Genomic DNA, 25,966 nt, shown 5'->3' with positions numbered 1-25,966 from the left:
AGTTTTATTGTAAGTGGTAACTTCTTTAAAAAATGTGAATTAGTGTAAAGTTTAATTTTTTCTGGTGTTGCGTAAGCAGCATAGCATATTAAAAATTAATTTTGTAGGTTAAAGTTACTCACTTTATGATGAGTTGCGTTGAAAACCAAAAAACAGAAGTGTAATTGTTAAGTTCATTTTTGCCGATTAATCATACATTTTTACCTAAAAAGGAGAAATTTTATATAGAATGCAATTCGTGGGAAATACAAGATAATAATAGCTGTTTTTGAATTCACTCATGCGTCACTTTGACAATAAGTCATGCTTTTAATTTAATAGAAAGTTTTACTTTTGTATAAAACTTCTGTATTTGTAAACATGTAAATTTACATATAGTATCATTTTAAAGATTGTATAGTAGAAAGAACAGTTTGTTTAAATTTTTTAGACAAAAGTTTATTTGAGGTCGCTACAAAACATATTTCATTTAAATAAAAATCAACTAAGACAAAGTCATGATGTATTAAAAATATTTAACCTTTGCAGTTTAAACACATTGTAATTTTGTGCAAACAATATTAAGTTGTCTTGAACTATTTAGCAGTTTAAAAGTTTATTTTAAATACAAAATATACCAAACTTAATCGTTTTAAAACAGACAAAAGGGTGCAGCGAAATAATTAAGCACGATGACATAACTACAAACGAGGGGCGAAATATCATCACAGTTTGCGTTTCTGTGGATGACAGCTTTGATGACAAAAATAAAGTTTGTGTGCTTTATTTGTTGCAGATTTTAAGATTTTTAGTTAGGAAAAGTCAAGAGGTTTTTTTAAATGAATATCTAAAATATTTACACCTTTTTAGTTTAAAAAACATTAGTTCAAAAATAAAAGTATATTTTTTCTGTTTTTAATGTTTTTTACTTCAGTAACATAATCTTACATATACACGGGAAAGCAAGGTTAGAGAAAAAAGTAAATAAAAGCGTATACATAACATGACATGAAACACAGCGGTACATCTATTCAAGAGCATAAGTAAGTAGCCAAAGAGATAAGATTTCCCTGCGCACTTCTACTGATAACAAGAACAATCTTTGCTGGAAGCAGCAAACAAAGTGAATTAGGATGTTCTGTGTCAGTTTGAAAAATAATTTTTAATCCTCCTTGTATGTAAGTTACCCTAGATATAGTGAAATTATTGCAACCTTTAAAGCTTGATAACAGTTAGATAATAAAAACATTTATAAATATAAAGCTTAACTTTTTTTACAAAACAACTGTTACAAAATTTCTTCATAAATTTATATTTTGAAATGATTCAACCACATATTTTCCCTTGAGAAAAATTCATTAGTTTGCATAAATATTATTGTAGTATATGAGCACTTAACTACAGTACAAGAGGCCAAAAAGAAGAAAATAATATTTTTCCAGTAAAAATTTCATTTAAGTAAATTAATTTGACCGAACGGTGGCCGTCTGCTTTCCTTCAAATTGTTGCAACAGAAGTTGGGCAAACACAATAGCAGACCACCCGCCCAGTTAGAAATGCGCGTATTATTTTTTTTGTAAATTTTGTATCTTTTGAAAAAGTTGCTGAACAAAACCGATACAGTTGTTCAAGCATAATCGCTTAGTTTTGTGTTTGTATGTTTGTTTTAATATTTTATTTAAAAAAGGTAAATTATATAAATAAGTTAACGTGAGTACAAAAACTAAACACGTAGAGTTTCGGAATTTTAGCAATCCTGTTAATCAAACCCAAATAATTTTATTTTACGTATTAAGATATCCAAGGAGAAATTGCAAAAACAGGTTTATAGTCTTGCTGCGAACATATGACGCTTTGCTGTGGTATTTTTGCTTTGTGACGTCATTTTAATAACTTTTCGTCTATAGTCGTTCGACCAAGATTTGCCTTTTTTTTCAAAAATGTATGAGCTGGTCTTACAATAAAACGTTAGAAAAATATTATTAGTCGAAAACTAATAACAAATTAAAAAACGTTTTAACATAATAAAAACATTTTAGTTGTTTGAGGTAGAATACAACTAAATAAAACGTTTAAACTTATATGCTAGTTTTAGAGTCTTGTTAACATATTTAAAATAGCGAAAAAGTTTGTGATCTATCAAATTAAGTACTTAAAAGTTTTTATTGTTGATAGCAATTTTATAAGCGTTAACTATTAATTTCTTATATAGCTAATTCAAAAACAAAAGTATAACTAGTACATGTTTAATTGCAAAAGTAATTAATCTTCTTTTTTTTTATACTAATTTTATTCTATATAAAAAAAATAATAGATAATTTTTATTTTGGCTTAGCTTTTATATTTTAACCAAAAATAGTGAAAACTATACGATAACTTATAAAAATAATGTTTTTTTTTGAAAACTTATTCTTTTTTAAATTCCTTAAATGCTTAAAAGTGTATGAGTTTTAATTAATGACTTTTTCAAAGATTTTTTTGTTAGATCTTAAAGTACAAGTTTTATTTAAATAAAAACCTTAAAGTTCCGAATTATTAAAGACTGAATAAAATTTTTTTTTTTTAAATTTTAAACCTTAAAACTAATCATCTTTAAAGTATGTATGTGGAATTTCGTTCTTTAATATTTCAAAAGAAAAACCAAGTTAAATGAAATATTAAATTTTAACAGTTGTTTAGTAAATTTTGATATAATTTTAGAATATACTTAACATTTTCTTATTTAATTTTTCAATTAGTTTATAGACAAAGTGTTTAAAGCTACTTTAATAAATATAATATAATTTAAGGAAGACACATAGTTTATACGTGAGTACTATACGATATCTTATTACTAAATTTAAATAAATTTAATATTAAAAGAACCAAACAAGTTTTGACTATATTTTATATTGGCTAGGACTAGATTAGTATAATATTTTATTTTTTATAATTTAAAATTTATAATGTTTTAAGTTTTCATTAAATTCTAGCTCATTTGCAAAAGCAAAAACTGACAGTAAACTATCTGAGCTACAAGCATAACAATATTCATCAGTTCAAAAAAGTTTGATGGCTTGATACTAACCTTTTCTATTTACATATAGCTCTGTGCTTAAAAGTTTAAGAATATGTTTTATAATACATTCAGTACATTTGAAACAAGATCACATGCGTATTAAGTGTGATGAAGATATTAAAAAAGTACTTATAAAATTTAACTACAGTATGATGATTTTGAAGTTAAAAATGAGCTCTTATTGTCTCTTATTTTTTTAAAATGAATCGTTAATTTATTATTGCCGAATGATTTTGATACATCTTTATTTTTTAAAATTCAAAGTTTTCAAAGTTCAACCTACAACAATAAACCAAATCTCGATCTGTAATTAATAACTTTAATATTCTAAGGTGAAACTCTTTTCTTACAATAAAAGTAAAATAAATTAAACACTTTTTCTAATTTTTAGTTTAAAACTTGTTTTATTGTTACTCTTAATCAACGTTAAAAGTCCACGGGTGAGAAAGATAGCAGAAGTTTTTTCAGAGCTTTGATGTAAGTTTACTTACTTAACAATTCTTAGCTTAGAATTATTTGAAGTATTTAACGTAGTATTTTAAAATTAATTCTATATATTTATGTAAAAATCAAGCTGAAAACAAAATTTTCAGTTATGTTTTTATTTGATTATAACTTGAGTAAGTTTTTTAAATGTTTCAAAATAAAAAATATATGGCATTTTAACATTAATAGTTTTAAATTTTCTAGTTGTCCTAATACTTCAAGGATGAAATAAACCATTTTGTACATATTTTTCTTCTTAGCAACTAAATCAAAAATTTAAATTAAGTTTTTTTTTTAATATAATTAAATTATTTATTGTTTTAAACATTCTAAAAATACAATACATACATTCAATAAATAATACTGACTTTATGCTTTACTTTCGAAAACTATATTTTGTAATAAACGTTCAAAAATTATTAATTGCTAATAAAAGATTCGAATGAAACAAATTTGTTGAATTATAACAAAAACTATTTAAAAAGTACTCAGTTAATTAAAAAGTAACAATGTTGCTACTGTTTACTCAATGAAAACGTCGCAGAGCTGTATTATTAGATTAATATAGAAAAGCTTCGTTATAGTTTCCTTTAACTAGTATTAAAAAAAATATATGGTAAAATTATACTAAGAAAAATAAGACTCAATTAATTTACTCTTACTCACAACTTTTTTGATGGATATTTTAGCTATTTAATTTATTTTATTTCAACTTTTTTGTACTAACTTTTGTTTGTAGGTATACAAAATTAGGTGATATTATATAAAAATATTCCGTTCAAAAAATATACAAAATTAAAAAAAAAGTTTATTGAACCTTTAATTTCACAATTAGCACAAATACTTGATTAAAGCTACTGTTGTATATCACTTAAAAGTTATTATTAAAAAAAATAGTCATTTTTAGCAACAACCAAATGAATCGATGGCAATTGAACATGGGATGACTACTTTAGAGATCTACCTGGAAGGTCAAAATATATCATTAAAGTGCATTCCACCGTTGAAAACGCCAACTGAAGATGCGGACAACAGTTATTCGTATACATTCTACGCCTATTCACCTAAAACAAGTAGGCATTTAATATAAGTTAACGCTTCAATAATATTCTAAATGTCTATTAGTCAAAGCATATAACATTAAGTTTACATTTTAAAGTAACAAAATAAAAAGAAACAATAGACTTTATTTGCTTCAAGCTTCCGTGTTTATATCTATTTAACTTAAAACTAACTGTAAAATAATTCATTCTAGTTCTAACTGACTGCTGTTTTTTAGTACATATGTATTGAAATGTATTGTATTATAAATATCACTAAAAGTAAACAGTTAAAACTGTTATTTTTGAAATAATTATAATTCTATAATAACAAAATCATAAAAGAAACTTTATAAGGCAGTGTTTTTTCGAAAAAAAATCTACTTAGAGAACGATAAACAATTAGTTACAAAGTAAATTTCAAATAAAAGCATAATGTCTTTATACAAAATTATTATCACTGTAAAGCTTTTATTACTTTGAATTAAGCAGAAAAACATAATTTTAAAACTATTTAAGTCATTTTGAATAGAAGTTTCAGTATAATCGATGTCTATAACCAAAAACTACGTCATCCAATAGTTAAAAGAAGCTACGGTGTTGCTTAGTTCGTTTCCCTTTCCTTAAATCTTCAATCCGCTTTTTATCATCGATTTATTTTAGCATTTCATTTCTTAGTTGTAATGGAACGTAGGTTTTCTATGATTAGTTAACTTTTAGACAAGTTTAAAATATACCACTTAGAACTTGAGATGACTTTTAAACAACTTTTATGTATTTTTTGATATATTAATACTTTTTATAAACAAAAATTATCTTACAAACTAAACAAGAGTCCAATGCGTAACAGAAGTTGTTTGATATAACATTATGGTAACTTTGTTACAAGTAAAATTGTAACTCCTATTTTTATTACATCACCGATTTCTTTTTAAACTTACAATACAAGATGAAAATACAAAATAAGTAGTTGGCAAGCTAAAACTTAGCCTAAACGCTTTAGACCTAAAAATACTGTGACATTTAATACTTATTCCTTTTTCAATAAGTTTTATAAAACGACTCATAAGGATGAATAAATTGAAATATATATGCCATTAGTTCTTAAATCAGAAAACGTAGAAAAAGCAAAATTAATCTCTAAAAAATGTTTTGTTTACAACAACTGATTTTTCAATAAATGAGATCATTTATGCTTTAGCATCTTTTAATTCGAAGTGCACTACGTATGAATCAGTTTATAGAGCAACAAGTTTTATTTGTTCATTTGATCAACAACTAATTGCTTATTCTATTTTAATGAGTTACATAACTAAAATAAAATATATCCTCTAGTCAACACTAAAAATATTTTATTAATTTTTCATTTGTATAACAAATAAACAAAACAAATGTTTATTTTTAGCACAAACCAATTTGTATAAACGCTAAAACTAAAAGTACAAATTTATTTATATTTCATTAGTTGTGTTTATTTTAAGCTGTAATTTTCTTTACATATTATTTTATTGGGTAGTTCTTAGTTCTGTTTTAAAAAAACTTATAAATGAAAAAATTATAAACAGCTTTATTAGGAAAGTAATTCTGTGATTAATAGTCTTAAATTTCATAAAGTAATTAAAAATGCATATACAAGTAAAACATTTGGGTTTGAAAATACTTCTTTAATAGTAACTGAAAAGTTATTGCTGTTTAACTAAAACCTTGTTATTAGATCTGGATGGAATAATAGAAAAAAACGAGTTTGTTGACATGGTAAAACAGCAAGTTTCAAATTTTAGCAAGAACAAAACTCTAGTAAGTAACTTAAGATCGCTACGTAATTTTTTCTCTATAAAAACACTCCCAAAATTTTGATATATTATAAAATAAACATTTTAAAGTTTTGTTTTGTGTCTTAGTAATTTTAAGATATACTTAAAAAAATATTTAAAAAGTATTTGTTACCAAAGTACTTACGACTATTTAGTATCAACAAAAATATTTGCAACAAAAAAAGTTAGCATTGTTTTTGTTATATGAGATTTTCAGTTAATTATGGGTTTTTTGTATTTAAAACTTGGTATACAATTAAAGTAAACAAACACTGGAAATTTTGTACACGACTAAATACAAAAACAAACAACGCGAAAAAATACGGCTAAAAACGATTACAGACAATAGGATTCAAAATTTCATGTTTATACGCCGGATGGCCTTCAAAGGGCCTTTTTCTCGACTACTTAGCAATATGGGTGTCCATATTCACTCTCGGCTCATCTGGGTTGCTGTTCATTGCTGGTTACTACGCAGTTAAAGTGTACAGGGAGCGACATCCGCCTGAACACTCTTCATTTTGCAGATCCTCCCTCACTGTAAGTAGTAGATTTAATCGTAAAAAACGATTTTTACATTGTTGAGTAATAAAGTTTTGTTTGGTTTTAAAAACTGAATAATAATAATAATAATAATAATAATAAAAACAATAATAATAAAAATAATAATAATAATAATAATGATAACAATCCCTGGGGGTTTGAATGACTTTTCAAAAAGGAATCATAAACAACAAATAATGTAGCAAACTGTGTAGTAAAAATTTATTTATGTTTATGGGCTTGGTTTAAATCGGAATTTAAAGTTCTTAAAAAAAGCATTGGTGTTTGTTAAGCTAGAAAACCTAATAAACAATAATTCTGCATACACTATATTAAAAAGCTTCTACATCATTTAAAACTAATTTAAATAAAATTTTAATATGCGCTACTGATAATGAAAGCTAGAAATATATTCAGTGACTAAACTAAGTCTTTTATAAAATTTTTAAACTTAAATGTTTAAAGTATAAATATTTTTATTAGTATCAGTTACTTCATTCAAAGTCTAAAAAAAAACGAAAATAACTAAAAGTGGTATTTTTTACTATAAAGTTTAGTCAAGTAGAAAGCTTTTTTATAGCTTTACGAAAGAATAAAGTTTTTAAGGGTAATTTGTGAAAAATTTTGTCATTAAATTATATAAAATACAATATTTAATTGTATTGTTAGTTTTGATATATATGATTCTTAAACTAAGTTAATGATTTACTTTTGCTAGAATATTAAAAGTGTCTTAAAAATAATTTATATTAAAAATTATAAATTATATACCTTTATTTTATTTCAAGGTTGCTTCTAAAAAGTTAAAAGTCATATAAACCGTAAAATTGACAATTTAAACTTAAAACTTTTAATTTAAAGACGTTTAGCCAAAAAAACCTTGTTGAATTTTATTAAGTAGAAGTTATTTGATTACAAACAAGTTTTTAGGTTTTTTTCAAGTTGTTTAAAGTTTAAAGGTTTTTTAAATTTTAATATTCCAATTAAAACAGTTTTGTTTTGTACCAGAGACGAACGAGCATGATCAGCGAGCAGAACTCACGCGATTCTATTTTTAACGAGGAAACGCCTCACAAGTCAAGCATAAAGATAAAAGTCACCAAAGCACCGAAGGAACCAGCTAAAAAAGCAGTGAAAAAGGGAGCAAAGAAACCTGCTAAAACAACAGAAAAGGCGGCAAAGAATGCTGTGAAGACGTCAAAAACAACAAAGTCCTCTACTCAAATCTCCCTGCAACCCGTAAGCGTTTCGGCGACCACTTTGGCGGCGGCGAAAAAGGACGCCAATGAAGTGCTGCTCAACACTCCGGAGGTGCTGCTGAAGAAATCGAAAAGAAAAAACGGGTCAGCTGATACAACAGCTGCTTCCAATGGAGCTCCGGCAGCCGCTGCAGCTGCGAAAGTGAAAAGTAGCGGCAGCAAAAAGAATGGCAAAAATGTCGAGTCGCTCGAAATGAAGGAAAATGCGCAAAAAGACGAGAAAAAGCTGCCTTCAAAGAAAGACCAAGAATCGAAACAGAAAGACGGCAGCATTTCGACAACTAATGTTTGATGTTGCACGCTGCTTGAAAGTTACAAGATTTAAACGAAAACGATGGAGCTATTTGATTGGTCGAAATAACAATAATTAATACTAATTAAAGTTTTTTCAATTAGCTGTTGACAAAAATATTTTTTGTAAGAACACAACTAAGCTAAAGAAAATATTGTTGATTTAAAAACTGATGTTTTGCTTAAATATAATACACAACTGCTTATTTTCTTAAAGTCTAAAGTTACATAGCCAAGTTATTTTAATGTTTAACTCATTTCTGATGTATCGTATAGATACAAAAATATGTACAAATTTTCTTGTCACAAAATATTTTTACCAAAACTTGCTAATGAATTTTTGATTTTTTTGTAATTTTGAATGCTGATGTTTTTTTTGCATTTTTAGAACTGTTGTTTTGAAATATTATTTTTTATAATTCCAGTTTTTTTGCTAGTTTATTTATTTACTTATGTTTTTTAATGTCCTAGTTGATTAGTGTGAATTTAAACTTGTTTTTAATAAAGTTTTCAAAAATAAAGTTATTGTTCGTTTGTTTGTTTTTTGTTATACTGTTATAAGAAAAATGTACCATTAAAATGATGTTAATACTATACATGGTTTACATAACGTTAACGTAATATAAAGTGTGCACAATAAAGGTTTTTATTTAATAAAACTTAAGAGGTAGGTGAAAATTGTTAAATTAGACAACAATATTTAAAAATGTTTAGTTTGCTTTACAAAAAAAAAATTAATAAAATTTTTCTTACCGAAAAGCTTTAGAACTATGTTAAAAAATTGTATTAAGATTTTATACTATCAGCTTTAGCACCGACCTAAAGATACTACAATTCGGTATTATAAAAATACTCGTGGGTGTTAATTAATTTTACGGCCCGACGACGTTTTCAGTCAGTACGAACTTTGCACTCGGTATGAAGGCAGTTACAACAAAAACTTGAAAGAGCGGGACGTGTTTGCCACCGAGATGAAGCTTTTATTTTCATCACGGATAATTAAGCGTGTGATTTGACACTTGTACACAAACATAACTCGAACCGCCGCGAAGCAAGAACAATGCGCTCTTTGTGTTCATTTTCAGTGCTAATTAACATGAACGCGAAATCGGCATGTCGCATGCTTCACATGTATATTCTTGCAAAAAGTTTTCCCTCCTGACGATGACTCTGTCAGTGAATGTGAACATTGCGACTTGCTCCCTCGAGCTTTTCGTGTATCGACCTACTCCATGCGCCTTGCGCGTGAACTGTTGACGCTTGTTGACATTATTTTTGCTGCATTTTAAACTGGCGTGTACGTGCGAGCAAGTTTTGTTTTCAGTGAAACTTTCAAAACCGTTTTGAATAAGTGCAAAAAAGATATCCACAGACACCTCTCTACTTCGATAGTTTAAAGTAATTTCAAGTAGTTTTATTTTTTTTCACAAAAAATATTGTATGCATAGTTTACGATTTATTTTCACGATAAGCAATAAAACCATCAAATGGCTAGATTTATACAAAAATTTAAAAACTGATTTGCAATTTCAAATGCAAAAGATTTTATTGAAGTTTAAGAAGAAAAGCTATAATAAAAATAGTTTGAGGAGAAAATATCTTTTAATCTGTTGAATTTGATTTATGCTTCTAACTTTTTAAGTTTGAGTACATCAAAAGCTGTTTTTCACTAACTAAAATTCAAAATATATTCTTAATTATTTAAAAAATTAACTTATTAACATTACTAGTAATGTTTTAGATATTAGTTAAAAATTTACTTTAGAAATTTTAAATAATTATGTATAAGACAATAGATTTATCGATCAATACCTTCGTACCTTTAAATACTAACTTGACTAACTAAACACCACTAAAATGACAGGAAATAAAAGTTTATTTTAAAAATACCAGAGCTTTGCTAGTATCTTATAAATTCATTATAAAAAAATTAAGACTTTAGTTAAACAAGCATCAGTTTATTAAAATGATTGAAACGTTAAAACAAAAAGTATTTAATCTAGAAACTGGTTTGAAATATAAACACATACAAAGCTCAAACATTTTTTTAACATGATGTCGTAATACGTTTAGTACTTTAAGTCAAACTCATATTATAAGAACTTTAAAAAACAATGGTACAAATAATTTATATCTTATATTGTAAAAACTAAATTATAAACAACCAAATATTTAACAAAAAATCATAGTGTATTTTGGTATATTTAAGTTTTAGTTTAAAAAAATTAAATAGGAATAAAACTAAAAATAAAATATGCTTATAAAAATATAAAAACACATTAAAGTAAAAAATATTCAAATAAAATATTTCTTTTGTGCATCTATGGTAGTTCCAAATTTAAATACCTCGATTTCCTTGACCTTCCATGCAACCTATGACATTAAGTTATTTTACTGCACACGTTTTAAAATAGAGAAATTTCTACTAGCTAAATTTTATCTTTAAAGACATCGTTTAAAAGATTTATTGCGTTTTGAATAGTATTTTTTTAATTCTTAAAAGTGTTAAGTTAAGAAAAGTAAATAGTGCTTTTTTCTAAACCGTTAATTGCATCTATTAATATGCAAAAATAATTTTTATAAAAATCTCTCCTATTACATTAAAAAAAAAACAACAAATGAACATCCAAACTGCTATTTAAACTTGATTTCAATTAAAATTAAAAAATAAATAAATTTTAAAGTAACAGTTAATTTAAAACAGCTTAAGTTATTCATGTATATTTTTTAACTTACGACTGTTTTTTGTTTTTCATAAAGTTACTCGGCACAGTTCTTGGTCGTTGCTTTTCAAAACCTGTTTTAAGATTTTATTAAAACTGATCTTGAATAAAATTATCGTTTTGAAAATGTTAAGCTTCAAGTTTTATAAAAACCACTAAGTATGTTTAAAAAATGATATACAAAGGCAGTTATTAAAAGTACTTATACTTTATATGAATTGATATCTTTACTAGAATATAATAATTATACAAATGGCTAAAAAATCTATAACAACAAATTTATTAAAAAACACACTAAACTAATAAAGAAACTTGACCTTGATAGTTTCTAACTAAAAATGAACTTTAAAAACTTAAAAAACAAAAAGAACATAAAAAATGCGTTAGAAAATTAACTCACGCTTGTAGGAAGTTTTAGGCGAAAAAGGAATACCAACAGCCTTTTGTCTTTTGAACTCTGAAATAAATTCCTTTGAAAGCCGTCCATCTTCACCTAAGTTTCTAACTACGAGATCGTACAAACCGTATATTCTCCGGCATTTTGACATAAGTCTACTGCTTGCTGTTCTGTTGAAAGTCAGGTAGCCTGGGAATATATAAGACTCATTGTACAAAACTCACTAACAAAATGTTTTCAATGCTTGTTGAGAACTTTAAAATATTAGTTTGTTGCATATCGGCAAACAAAGCATGACAAACCAAGCGCCTGAGCGCAAGCTTCTCGAACTCCATCGTGGCTCGATTTGAGGTGCAACAACAGCTTGTCGACAGCTCCTGAGGTTACGAAAGCATCTGGAATACCTGCCCGCGTATGGCATAAGCTTGCTAGGTAGGAGGCTGAGAAAAAATTGAACTTTAAACTTAAAGTTTAAGTGATTTGGAGAAAATGAGGATAAAATGTTAGCTAACGAATAAAGTATTTAAAGAGAAAGTTTCGTTAAGCTAAAGAATAACTTTTTTGTTTGAGCTTAAATCAAAAACAAAAAGAAGTAAAAAAAATATATTTTAGTATATCAAATGTCGGTTTTTCGAAAAATAAATTTTTACACATAATATTTAAACCGTATAAAAAACTATTAAAAATTTAACAATGAATTGTGTTGTATGTTTTACTGCAATAGGCTTCTTTTTATCTTGATAAACAAAACAGATCGCGTCGATAACACTAGCTAGTAACATCATAAAATGCGAAGTCAGCGAACTTATCTTAAAAAACAAAACGCTTAAGTGGCAATAGATTGTAAGTCTAAATGACATACAACTGTCACTCAACAACTTCATTCTCCCATATTAATTGACTCGGCATTTTTGCATATTCACTCACCAGCGGTCATTATGATGTCATAGTAGTGCGAGTTGTCCGCAGCACAATCAATGGAATCTACAAGAGTGATTATTCCTTTTGCAGTAGCTTCAACGACTTCATAACCAATTATTAGTCTTGCTAGTACTACGAGCTAAGATAAATTATAAACATTATATTCTTGTTTTTAAACCACTACTTATTTTACGATATCTAAAATAACAAAGTATCAAAAAAAAACTTATACAAATAGTTTGAGTAAACTTTTGTACTAAAACTTTTGGTTTTAAGTATTGAAGCAACTATAAAAATTACCATTTTCAACTTGATTAGATTTATAAAATTTTAAGCAATTTTAAAAATATATAACCTGTTAGAATTTTATGGTTGTTGTAAAAATTAACAGTTAGTTTCAATTTAAATGAATAATAAGCATAATTGTGCTCTTTGAAATGTAAAATTAATAGTTATAGCTGTAAGTTTATAACTTTTTAATAATTTAAACTATTCAAAAAAATGTTTTGATATTTTAAACCACTTAATAATATTTCATTCTTGGTATAAACTTTATAAACATTAAGAAAACTTATAAATCTTAGTTTTTCACATGATTTTCTTAATACCATACTTTTGTTTATTTCTTTTGTTTTGCTTACAAAGTCTATAGTTTACATGATATATAAAAAAACTAATAAAGTTGAAATGTATAAACAAAAACAAGTTCTTATTTATTTACATGTTTATGCTTTTGAAGTCAACTTTAAAAAATAGCTTTAGGCTTACTGTGATTACTTTTTATCTACAATAAACTTTATGTTGTTTTAAAAATAAACTTCTATATGAAAAAATTGTCTTTACAAAGAACTAATATTTAAATTGTTTTTAAAGGCACGTCAAAAAGTTTACTTTTTTTTGCTTAAGAAAGCAAATTTTCATGAACTTTTGCATTTGATTTCTAACATTTGAATAACATTTGCTTTAGAAATTCTTTAAAGAGCATAAATAAAACATGTATTCAATCCTTTATAAATTTAATATTAAAAAAAAGTTTGTTTTCAAAGTTTTTTTTTGTAACCCAAGTATACACGCTGAATGAAATACAAAACTCACCGTTAGCTTTATGCTGATCTTAAATAAAAAGCATACGGCTAAAGTTTAAAAAGTTTGCTCCAACCTGAAACGCAGAACCGATTCTGAACATGGGGTTACTCGAGGACATGAGTGCGATGAAGTCATTTAAATCAATATCTCCTGCAGTTGCTATGAGCTGTTGCTGGGAAATTCGATTATACGCGAACATTGCTAATGCTTCTAGTGCTCCAAACTTTACTGCCTATAACGACGTTTAGTGCTGATACAATTTAATGTTTTGTTTTAATAAATGTTCTAATTAACTTTTATTTGGTTTTTATAAGGAAATGGCTATTTAAATTTGAAAAAATTATTCACTTTATCAGAAGAGTAAACAAGTTTGAGAATGGAAGCGAAATCGAACTTGTTGTTTTCATTTAATCTCTTTTCATTTTCTCGACAACCAGTTACCACACAAGCCAAACAGTTGTACAGATCAACCTACATTTAATAAATTGATGCACTCATTACATTTAGTTATGTATATAACAAATTTAAATAATGAGTTTATTAAATCTAATGCAATTTTTTAAGTCTTAAATGTGTTTAAAAGTTTTCTGCAAAAAATAGTAGTTTTATACAATTAAGAGGTTAATAAGTTACTTGTTTTTTTTAGTTTTCAACCTTGTAAGCACTATGCTACATTCATAAAATATTTAAACAAAGTAGTTTGTATTAGGTTTAAGTTTAATATAGGATGCTTAAAATTATAAAACATTTAAAGCGTTTTACTTACTAATTTTCTTATACTTTTTATTCGTATCAGTCATAAGTACTTATGATATTATAAATTTGTTTAAATTTGCTCCTTTTATAGTTTAAAATCCACTCGTATAGATTTAAAGGCAAGGAGCCACCGGAGTTCATTAAATATTCAGGTAGTTTAAAAAGCGTAATTTAAAATTAAAGGATAAGTAAGCAACAGTTCTTAATCGAAAAAGAACGCCACGAGGTTTTATTTGTAATGCAAACTGTGACTGCGCGCACTAACAAATCAATAATTTATAAAGAAACTTTTTAGCTTTTCTATACAGCTAGAGTGGAAAAGGGTAGGAAAATCGAAGGAAGTTAGAAACAGTGATTTTACCTGCATTAGCTTGTCATTAGCAGAGCGCCAAATGCGAGCCAGAAGGAGCTCGATGGCGCCTTCGGTGGCGATTACTTTTTGTGTTAGATTACAGTTGATGTGGGCGACACCTGGGGAGAGTTTTTGATTGGTAATAAAACTATAGCTTGGTGTTTATAGAAAAAAAACATTTTACAACTCTAAAAAGTAATAAGGGTAAAGTCTATTGTAAAAAAATAAGAATAATGTTTTTTACTAACTTTAAAGAAATCATATTTAATAAAATTGTTTATTCAACGACAAAAATAAAGCGCTCAAAATATTTGGTACTAAGACCTGGTGCAAAAAACACCTTTCAGTTATCGAGTCGCATACCGCTTGGATACCTTTTAACGTCTTGTCTAGGACTATCTCTATTTAAAAATTTAAACTATTTCTCAAGTTTGTTTTATACGTCTGATTATCATTTATAAACATTTATACACTTAATAATTTATGTTTTTATAATAAGTAGATTATTAATAGTTTTTATTTCAACAACAAAAAATATTTTTTATATTATTGAAATAAAAATTATTATAACTCTACATATTATAAAAAATATTTTGCATACCTATGCAAAGTGAATTCAGTGCTAAAATAACTGCACGTAAGACACTTTTTGTAGTTCTTTCGAGGCGTAAAAGACGAATGAGTGGACTGATAACGTTGCTTTTTGCCAAAAGCTTTTGACTTTTTATGCTGTTTCTAGCCCAAGCAGTTATAGTTTGACAACCTGTGCATTTATTCTGTTAGAAATTAAAACCTTCAGTTACTTTAAAAGCTCATTCTAACACAAAGTTAGCCATCAACAAGAATAAATTTTTTTAACTTTAATGTATATTTTGTTCTTTTTTATAACTAAGTAAAAGTTGCATTAAAAAAAATAAGATAAATATCTTATAATGTCGATAATTCTTAAGGTCTAAAGGCAAGGGAAATTTATATAGATACCTTACTTTAAACTATTTAGAGCTCAAAAACTGCTACTCTTTGCATATTCTAAAGTGTTTTCGGTTTTAAAATTAGTTTACTAATATATCTTAACATGAAAGTAGTTTAAAAAAATTCATTAAACAATTAAATTTTGTATATTGAAATGCTTAAGACCTTATTTATTTTATTTCAAAAAGTTAAAAAAGAAAAATATTGGGAGTATAAAAAACTATTGTGCCAGTAAACATCTAAAAAGCATTTTTTCACGCCAACTCTTTCAAAATTTAACCTATGTGCTGCAGAATATTCGACTTGCTGATGAGCATTTCAACAATCTGAGTGCTCCCGATCAGCTCGGATATTTTCCTCTGTTGAGCCGGATGATCTCCCGCCAGACACCAGAGTGCGCTCGCACCTCTTTCTTGCACCGAGTCCGACCAAATCTATAAAAAATTAGTTTATATAGTTATACAATTCGTTGTGTTTTTTATTATTCAAATTTAATAGAGTCTATACACAATTATAATTAAGTTTTTATAAGCAACTGATGTTATAAAGAGTTGAAATTAAACATTTTAAATATACCGATACCTTTAGAAATAAACTTTTCGCTTAATGGTCTTTTATTATTCGATTAAAGATTGTTCAAGTTTTATTATTTTCAAAATTTATGCTTATGATATATACGTCAGTAGTACAAGTTTAATTTTTACAAAAACAATACAAACAGAACATAAGATACTATGTAAAGTTTCAAAGCTTTACAACACTTTTGGTAGGATTTTTAAAACAAACTTATAATGCGACTTTGATTTTATATAGTTAACTATATAGGTTTTTAAAGTTCATAAACCACTTTTGTACTTTTATTGCTAGTTTAAAATATTTTTATAAAAAAATAAAATTAGAGTACTTTTACTTACAAAGATGTTACTGTTTAAATCAAGTTTCAAAAAAATATAGTTCTAAACCATAAATTTACAATTTATATATATAAAATTTACCTATAAGGTATTTCATAACGGGAATTTTAAAGCTTATATATGTTTATATGTTTTATTTCAAAGCAAATGAAATTAGTATGTAAACATATATGTAAAAACAATTCAATTTTTTTAATATTTTTATAACATTTGCGTAAAATTATTAAGACTTTCATCAATAAAAATTATATGAAGTAAGATCATTGTGTTCTATACTTTAAAAAATTTTTCACTCACCGAAAATGTTTCTTTATATATATATATATATACAATTCGTCTGGATATCTTGAATTTTATCTAATATATCCTGACAAACTGTAGATATACAGTAAAACATTATTGAAAAGTGAAAAACATATTCTGAATAAAAATATAAAAAATTGCTGCTTTTTTAGTAGTTGTACAGAAGTTTAATTCATAGTATTACCACAAAATAAAGTAAAGTCTGTCAAAAAATATGTTGTTAAAGTAGAGAAAAACAAAAAAAAAATCAAAATGTTTTATGCAGTGTTGGTATGAAACAGGTTTTATTTAAAATTACTTACCTGAAATAGTCTACAAAGTGCTTGCGGAGCTTTTTCCTTGTCTGCAAGTAGCTGAGCATCTAAGTTGTGTTCACAAATGCATCCTACAGCTAGTGCAGCTTTCATCTGAGATGCGATGCAATGCCCTTTTAAAATTGCTACCAGCGGTTTCAAAACACCCATTTTCACAAACTCGTTCTGCAAGATTTACGGATCTAATTTTACTTAGAAAAAAACATTTCCAATAAAACTTTATCTTGATAAAGGTTTTATTTTTAACGAAACGCTTAATTTGTTACCTGGTTTTGCTGATTATTTTTGCAAATATCAGCAATGGTTTCACAGGTAGCTGATTGAAGTTTGTCATCACGAGCATTGAGAAATTCAACAAGCGAAGGTGCTGCATTGTGCTGCACCACAAGGCTTTGTATGTGCCTGTTATCAGTTGCATCACCTCTGCATAATGATCCAAGAGTGTTTACAACGTGAATCAAAAGATCAACAACCTAAAATAATACATAAAATTGTTGCATGTACTAAAACTGTTAAGTTTATATATTTTATTTTAGTGCATATGTTGTTATTTTAGTTAACAGAAATAAAAAGCCAACTTATTTTTTTCATTATAAGACATTTAATCTAAAGAAGAAGTTAATGACACTTTTTAATTTTTTAGATTATAAATATGCACCAACATTTGTTTGTAATAGTTCAACTAGCGGTTGAATGCCATCATTTTCAGCTATCTTATCTGCTTTTCTACTTGCGAGATCCGAGAGAACAACAGACGACCTCGATTGTATATCAGCTCTTTCATCAAAATTTTCGTTATAAACCGAGTTGGTCGAAGTTGGTTTTATTTTATTTTTTATCGGTTCAAGCATCTCGACCAGCACTAATAAAGTTATTTGATTTTTACAAACACGAAATTTAATACTTTTAATCAATATAATTTTTTATACTCATATGAAAAATTAGATAAAAAAATACATGGAATAGCTCCAGCCGCTGCTATGGCATGTTTTATTTCTTCATGAGTTGATATCAAGCACAAAACAGAGCAAGCAATCGATCTTATTGGTGATGGAAATTCTTCCTCGTCTGTTAAACATGAGCATTACTTTAAATTTGTATTATTGGTGTTTTAATGTATACAAGTATTTATTTTGCACCATGTTTTTTAAACAAATAGAAACTTCTTGAAAACAGTTTTTAATACTTTTCATAAACTTTTACTAATGTTTGTCAATAAATAGCAAAACTTTACTCTCAAAGATTAGATATTTCAACTCAACTAAAGCTTTAATTATAACTATTTAAGTATCGTATAATTATGTTTTATGTACTTTAACAATTAGTAACTATAAAACGTCTAAAATTGATTTTCTCTATTTTTACTTTGTTACTTAGCTTGTTTATAACATGTGTTTTTATACTATTTGTTTACATTATTTAGATAAGAACAATACAATATCCAAGAACTTAGATAAGAGTTTTAGCTATCTAATATTCAATAACTTTGATGTAGATTTAAAGTTATTAATTTCCGATTTTATTTTTTAAGTTAATAATTTGTTAAATATTAAAAAATATCCAAAACAGTAGCTACCTTGTTTTTATTTTATATCTTAATATTTTAATTTCTTAGCTTTTTTAACAAAATAAAATAGTTTTTGACCAAATAAACTTGAACTGATTTTTAATTACTTTCATTTCAAATCTAATACTTTAATTACTTGTAAAATAATTCAATATAAACAAAAAATTGCAGTACTTTTTTTATTTGCTTTGTTTTCATATTAATGTTTCCTAATTTAGAATATATTTATTATGTTAAAAATTGCATAAAAGAGTCTTTTAAACATTTTTATAAACTAACTAATGCAATGAACTGTCAATTTTGCAGACTTGGGTCTTCTTTTTTTACTTTTAAGAAGATTTACAACAGGAATCACAGCACCTGCATTATAAATAGGTCTCCAAAATTCCGGGTTTTCGTGTAAAATCATCTCAAGACATCTCAGTGATGCGTCTTGCCTCGCTTCAGACCTTGACTTCAGCATCTCTAAATTATTTAAATTTAAAAGGTGAAAAATATTAACTTTTTTAAATAAAAAAAACAAGTAAAAAAGAAACGAACATCAACAATTAAGAAAATTTAACAATATGGTTTTCATCCAACACTTAACTTGTTAGAACAGAAATATTTCTCATTTTAGGTATAAGCTGTTTATACTATGTTTTATGTCAAACTTACTGGAATTTTTTAAATCATCCATTTTATCATGAAATCATTAAAAAATACTTTCTTCAGCTTTCAATTTATATACTTTGTTACTCATTTTTTTATAAATTACACATGCATATCTTACTTTAAACGGTATATTAGCATTTAGTAGTATCAACGCCACGAAACTGAAGTGTATATATATATATATATATATTTTAATTTTATTTCTTAAGAAAATACTTTATAATTTCTTCGGTTTTCATTACTTAAAAACCAATTTGATTATTTAGGGAAAATAGTGTTAAGCATTATTGTAAAAATTGTGAGCTAAAGGCGTCTTTTCACTTTCCTAAAAAACTTATGTTTAATAAAAAAATTAGGCTTTGTAACAAATGTAGTTTAATAAAATTTTTGAGCTTGATACAATTCAAGCTAGCGAAACTGTAAACAAAACTTATCATTAAAAATTACTACTTTAAACTTTGTTATTACTTGAGTTGATATTAGTACGTTTTTTGTTTAAAAATAGTTTGTATAATTCTTAAAATAAACGTGGATTACAGTTTTGAAACGTGCCATTTAATACAGTTAAAAAAAAAGCATTAAATTATCTGCTGAAAACAATTTAAATTGCTTTTTAAAACTCAAAACAAAGATTTCATGATAATACATTTTCATGAATTGTAACTTACCAACTAACGTTTCCCAAACTTTATCTGAGTCAAGATCGTCTAAACTTAGAATGAATTTTAACAACTCGGCATTAAAGTTTATTGCTGCTCTGTTAATTAAGCTGTCTCCATGGACATCTCTTTTGTTTAAATCGGCACCCAATTTTATTAAAAATTTAAAAGTCGTCAAAGCACCACCAGAAGCAGCATACAGTAAAGGTGTTGCTCCGTCTCTGATAATAATTAAACCGGCTTATAATTTTTTAAACGATTAAGCATTGTAAAAAAAAATTTTAATTTCTTCCACTAACCCTTCAAGTGCTGGTATTTCGAGTAGGTCAGGTTTTCTCCGCAACAGACTTCTAACTACTGCTATCTGATCATTTTGAGCTGCTCGGTGTATAGGAGTAAGCCCCTTTGAGTCACTCATGTTTATTGAAAACTTGCAGTGAGACATTAAAGCTGTGACGCATTCTAACGAGCCCGTTCGGCACGCGTAGTGCAACGGGGTACCACCTGAAAAATTTACAGTCTGAAACAGTGTTTTTAAAACCATCAACAAAGTATGGCTTGTGTACAAAAATATATTAAGTTTTAATATTTTATTTTTACGAAATAACCCTAAATGCTAAGACTGTTAAATGATTTTTTTTAGGTAGTGTAATTAGCAATTCAAACTAGCTTGTTTGTATATCGTTGACATCAGACCTTCGTATATTAAGTTTCAGACTTTGATTGAGTAGCAAAGCTAGTATAGAAGTGCGATTGTTAATACATGCATCATGAAGTACTGTCATTCCCTTTATAGAAATGTTACTTAATTATCTAGCTTCACAATTGAAAAACTAAATGTTATGTATTTTTAGTTTGTATAGTTGAAGTCATTTTTTTAACCAAAGTTATCATTGTATTTTCTTTTCGAAGTTATAAAGGTGCAATCAATGTACCACTCTAAATTCTTAAGAAAACAGTTTGTAACACATGTTTAAGAATTGAACTAATATAGATTTAATCTACATCTACACACGTAAATAGTTTGTTTAAGTGTTCCTGAAGTATTAAGATATTGATGCAAATGAAAACACACTGTTAAAGTAGACTAAAACTAACTTTATCATGATTTTGCTTGAAAAAAGCATTGTCTATTAAGTAGGTTATTACAACTAAGTGTTAAACCATCGCATACTCAACAACAAAAACTAACTTAAGTTATAAAACTTTTTTTATATTACTGAGTACGTTATTTGGTTATTCTTATAAAAATATATTTAATCTTATAATTTTTGGTATAACTTATATAATTTAAACCATTTTTTAAATTTCTTTTATTTATAAAAAAGTTTGTCTTTACTTTTGTTTCTTTTCGTCACATTAATTGTTTAATAACTTTGTTAAAAATGTTTAAACAGTTTTTTTTTTAATAGAGTAGCTATTACAATAATTTTTCAAATTTTAATGCTAACCATCATATCATGAGACATGAGCGATGTTGAAGGCATCTTCTTCATTAAGGCAATAAATGGTGCTACAAGGCCTCTACAGGCGCACATTCTTAAACCAGTCTCAACATTCTGTTGAGATTAAAAAAAACAGTTATATGAAATTGTTCACTACAATGTTTTTAAAACTGAGTTTTTTTATTAAAAAGTTTTAGTTTTACTTTATTATATACTGATTTTTTTATGGTGATTATTCATTTATCAAACAAAATGTTTATACTTGGTAACGTTTAGAAAAATTAAAATCTAAGCAACTCTTTACAATAAACAAATTTACTTTGTTTGTCAGTGCTTTTTTAATGCCGAATGTACTTTTAAAAAGTTCAGCAATCTGCTGATCATTCATAGCAAGCTTTTTCAGGCGCATTTCGTTTATTTTCTGGTATTTTGAGTGCAGCCAAGTAGGCTGAGGTGGTGACACAGGATAAAAATCTCTCAAAGGTACATGAACGACGTAGTACTCTTTACCGTCTAATTATGTAGAGTGTTAAAAAAAAACACAACTAGTAAATTTTTACATTATCATTTGTCAAAATACTGTTTATACTATATCATTAGATAATCAGTTTTGATAAAACAGTTTTTGTTTAAAAAGCCTTAAAAAATGAACATAAATGCTAACGCCTCAATAACTTGTAACTTTTAATTATAAACTAATTTGTTAATAACAAACCAAAACTTAGTTGATATCTTTCAACAAGATTTTTTAAACATATTTTCCAAAATAAATATTTCTATTGTTTTTGCACTAGTTTTGAACATAAACAAATACATGCAAACAACTAAGTAGAAAAAAAGAAGCAAATTATTAGCTTATAAAAGTTAGTTTAAACCATTTTATAAATTATTTTATTAAAAAGGCTAAAATTGTTCGAAAATCTTGCAAATAATCTTACTTAATACAGTTGTTTGTAATTCATATTCTTGTTTTGCTCTTCTTCTTTTTATATTGTCTATGTATTCAGCAGCGTTATTTTTTGTTTCGATATAGAAATCTTCATCGATTAAGGTCTATTTAAGAGATAACTGTTTTAAGTTTCATTGCTTCTATTTTTTTTGTAAAACCTTTGTTTAAAAAAGCTGTGAATAAACACATGATTAAAAAAAATATGACATGATTCAAAGTATGATTTATTTTATGAATATTAAAAAAAGTTTTAAAAGTCAGCATTATGTTATCTGAACAGTACAAGTTAAATACAATAATAATAATATTTTTATTTAAACGTGTTAAAATAAGAAGTTTAAAAATAAGAATATACGATAAACACAGTTATTTTAATAGAAAAACAGACGTTGAAAAGATAAAAATTACTTAATTATTTTCACCTCAATTTCGGTAGTGTCATAGTCAAACTGTATGCCACCATGTACATGGGCTATTTTGATTCGTTCTCCATTCTCGTTTATTGTAAAAGTTTGATTTGGATGTAAATCTTTTGGACCAATAGCAAATGGGGGTAATTCAGACTCTGTTCTTCTTGTTTCAACTGTAAATTTTTAAAGGCATAACATTGTTTATTGAACGACAAAAAAAGCGCTCAAAAAGTTTAGTCTAAGTACCTGGTGTACAAAGGAACCTTATAGTACAAAGGAACCAAAGATGTGAAGATAACTTGTTGTACTCATTATTTAAATATATAAATCTTATTTAATCGCTGTTCCAGATATACTTTTATGCAACAAAAATTTTTCAATTAAGTCTTATTTCTCTATATCATAAGTTTTTATTAAAATTACCTGATAATTCAGTTAAAAAGTCATGAATGTCAGGAACCTTCATAAGACGCTTTTTCAACCCAACTAGTACCAGAGAAACTGCATTGATTATTTTAAGCATTTCTATGCTTTTTCTTGTTTTCGGATTAATTGGAAGGGCTTTTTTTATCATTTTTACCTATGCAACAAAAAATTTTTTATACATGACAAATTGTATAAATAATAAAGTATTAAAAAAGTTTTATAATATAGAGTACGTCCAAAAATTTACTTTAAGTTTTATAAACTCAATTTTTTCAGTACTGGTTTTAGAAATATACTATAGACTACTTTACATATAACATAAATAGACTTTTAAAAATGCAAAGAAATGTATAGAGATTTACAAATAATATTATATCTAAATTCTAACCTGACGCCTCAACTGACGATTCATTCTTTGTAAAGCCATTGGAGAAATAAAATCGTCATCAGCAAGCAGCAAAGAGGAAGTTATGTCGTAATCACAATTGCAAATTATAACATTGGCGATTGGTGAGCATCTAACTCTTGAAACATGAAAACTCATTAAAACACGAGCATGGTCTATTAAAAATTAAAAAGTTTAATCAATTTTTTTTTACAAGTGTTTGTTTAATGAAAAAATAGTAAAAAATACGTTTACACTAAAGTAAAAATACTTGACAGTTAACTTAAAGGTAAGTTATTAATTTTGTAAAAATTTTTAAATATTACTAGCTTTTTAACACTTTTTTTTGAATTTATACTTAAAAAATACTCATATCTTAAAATATTTATCTATTTGAAGCACTGGAAACTTTTTTTTTTTTAAACTTTAAGAAAAAAAAAAAGTAACACGGATAGGAAATGTTAATTTTATTATTAAAAAGTTTAGGTTCTATTTTCTCTAAAATAGAATAAATTGGTGTGAACTATAATTTTTATAAGTTTGTAGGTTTAGTTTCTTAACAATTGAAGATATACTTTAGAACTGAAGATATACTTTATTTGCTTTTTACTTTATAAAAATCAAAGTTCATAAAAATTAAATGACTATTTTAAAAGATATTTATTTTTAAACAGAAAATTGTAAATTTAGTCTATATATATATTTTTAAACTGATAAAATTACAACACTAATTTAGACTTACCTGAATAAGTATTGAAAAACTGACTTTCCTTTTCTGCTATTTTCTCGCTAGGGTTAATTTCATTTAGTTTTTTATAAATATCCTTCAACATTGCTTCTTTTGTAACGAATTCCTGACCTGTTATTTTGCTAGTTGAAAACTAAAACACCAATATAAAGCAACTTAAAATCGAAAAACTTATTTAGCTTTTATTCAAAGCTTCAGCGGTAAATTCAAACAAACCAGCGTTTGTAAATTCTTTAAAGGGATCTTTACCCTCCTGGTCATATTCTCCGGAGGACGTGTTAACATTCAATAGTGTTCTCCATTTCTCCTGAAGCTTTTCTCTTTGCAGCTTTTTCACTCTCACACCGTGCCAAATTGATTTCATGGCGTAGTCAACTTCAACCAACAGCTGACCTTCATATGTGTAAGATTTGAAAAAGATGTGTTATTTATAACAAGTGGTTTTAAAGTTCTTTAAAAGCTAAGCCTATACGTGCTACTGAACTAGTTCTCGTTGAAAATAGTAACTGTTTATCTAGCATTCAAAACATACGACTTGTTTTTATTTTTAACTTACCCACTCTTGTGTCCTTGTAAGCCATCGGAAAATGACATGTAGACGAGAGATCAAAGTTAGGCTCCAAAGACAAGCATGGCATTTGATTTGTACCGAAAATTCCTATTGTCAGCTCTCGTATGACCTTTAAAATAGAATAAAGAATCGTATTTGATCATATGAAACTTTAGAATTAATATAAAGTTACCTGGTGTACTTCTCTGTACTCCAAATCAGAAGCCAAATGGTCTTTTGGAAACAAAAGGGTCATAGTTGTCGGTTGTTGGCTTAGTTTCAAATTCGAAACTAAACCTATCGGCATTGGTCCTTGATTTCTGATAAAGCAAAACTATTTTAGAATAACTGTATAGAAAGTTAGTTTTTATAAGTTCTTAAAAATCTACTTAAGTTACGACTGCTATTTTTTACTAAACCCTTATATTAAAACTAAACTAAAATGTTAATAAAATGAATTTTATTTGAAACTAAAAACATTTCGAAAAAAAATAGAATGAAAAGTTTAAAAGAAAAACAGTTAACATTTATTTAAAAAAAATATAACCAAAAAAAAATTAAAGTTACATGTTACTTTTATAGTACTTTTATACCATTACTTTCTTTGTAAAACATAATGACTAACAAAAGAGCAAATATTGCAGAACTGCATCAAGTTTTAGTATGTTTTTCTTACACCAAACTTATGTTTATACTTGTGCCTAAATTTTGGTTTATACCTATACCTTACAGATTCAACTGTAAGAACACATAAAGTAGTTATTTTTTTCTCAGTTTATAAAGCTTTAAGTACTTACTTTAAATGGCTAATAATCTACTTGTCTGTTTTATGTAAATTAATAAAAAAATCACCTAGAGTCATTTGATAATAGCCAGTTAGAACTGTACTCAGCAATCAGTTCCCTCAGTTCTTCTTTTTTAAACGCATCAAAAAATGCACCGTCCATATTTTGCTCCAGTTCTTC

General features: G+C 26.5%; 2 protein-coding genes across 2 annotated transcripts; one reads left to right on the top strand and one right to left on the bottom strand.

Annotated features, from left to right (window-relative positions):
- Positions 1–640: 640 nt before the first annotated feature.
- LOC145848728 (uncharacterized) lies at positions 641–8,471 on the top strand (the record flags this gene model as incomplete). The annotated part of the gene is made up of 5 exons (XM_082954007.1): positions 641–751; positions 4,431–4,596; positions 6,278–6,360; positions 6,720–6,917; positions 7,929–8,471. Coding segments are annotated over 5 exons (1,101 nt in total), but the record flags the coding sequence as incomplete, so codon positions are not given.
- Positions 8,472–10,691: 2,220 nt separating this feature from the next.
- LOC145848727 (ankyrin and armadillo repeat-containing protein-like) lies at positions 10,692–25,948 on the bottom strand. Its single transcript, XM_082954006.1, has 29 exons — positions 25,854–25,948; positions 25,195–25,321; positions 25,008–25,131; positions 24,668–24,844; positions 24,446–24,562; positions 23,707–23,879; positions 23,316–23,472; positions 22,905–23,065; positions 22,472–22,586; positions 21,853–22,046; positions 21,540–21,647; positions 20,755–20,876; positions 20,388–20,645; positions 20,098–20,309; positions 19,055–19,240; positions 18,166–18,276; positions 17,871–18,070; positions 17,475–17,681; positions 17,197–17,373; positions 15,958–16,111; positions 15,307–15,468; positions 14,715–14,824; positions 13,946–14,068; positions 13,671–13,829; positions 12,518–12,650; positions 11,893–12,030; positions 11,594–11,779; positions 11,207–11,267; positions 10,692–10,843 (listed from the first exon to the last, which is right to left on the bottom strand). The coding sequence occupies exons 1-29, from the start codon at positions 25,946–25,948 to the stop codon at positions 10,792–10,794; spliced, it is 4,299 nt and encodes a 1,432-aa protein (XP_082810132.1). The 3' UTR covers positions 10,692–10,791.
- Positions 25,949–25,966: the final 18 nt, after the last annotated feature.

Source organism: Thalia democratica, unplaced genomic scaffold, assembly GCF_965202585.1.
Source record: "Thalia democratica unplaced genomic scaffold, ktThaDemo2.hap1.1 HAP1_SCAFFOLD_1634, whole genome shotgun sequence".
Lineage (NCBI taxonomy): Eukaryota > Metazoa > Chordata > Thaliacea > Salpida > Salpidae > Thalia > Thalia democratica.
Note: the sequence above shows the minus strand (reverse complement) of the source record. Positions and strands in the feature narration are given on the sequence as shown.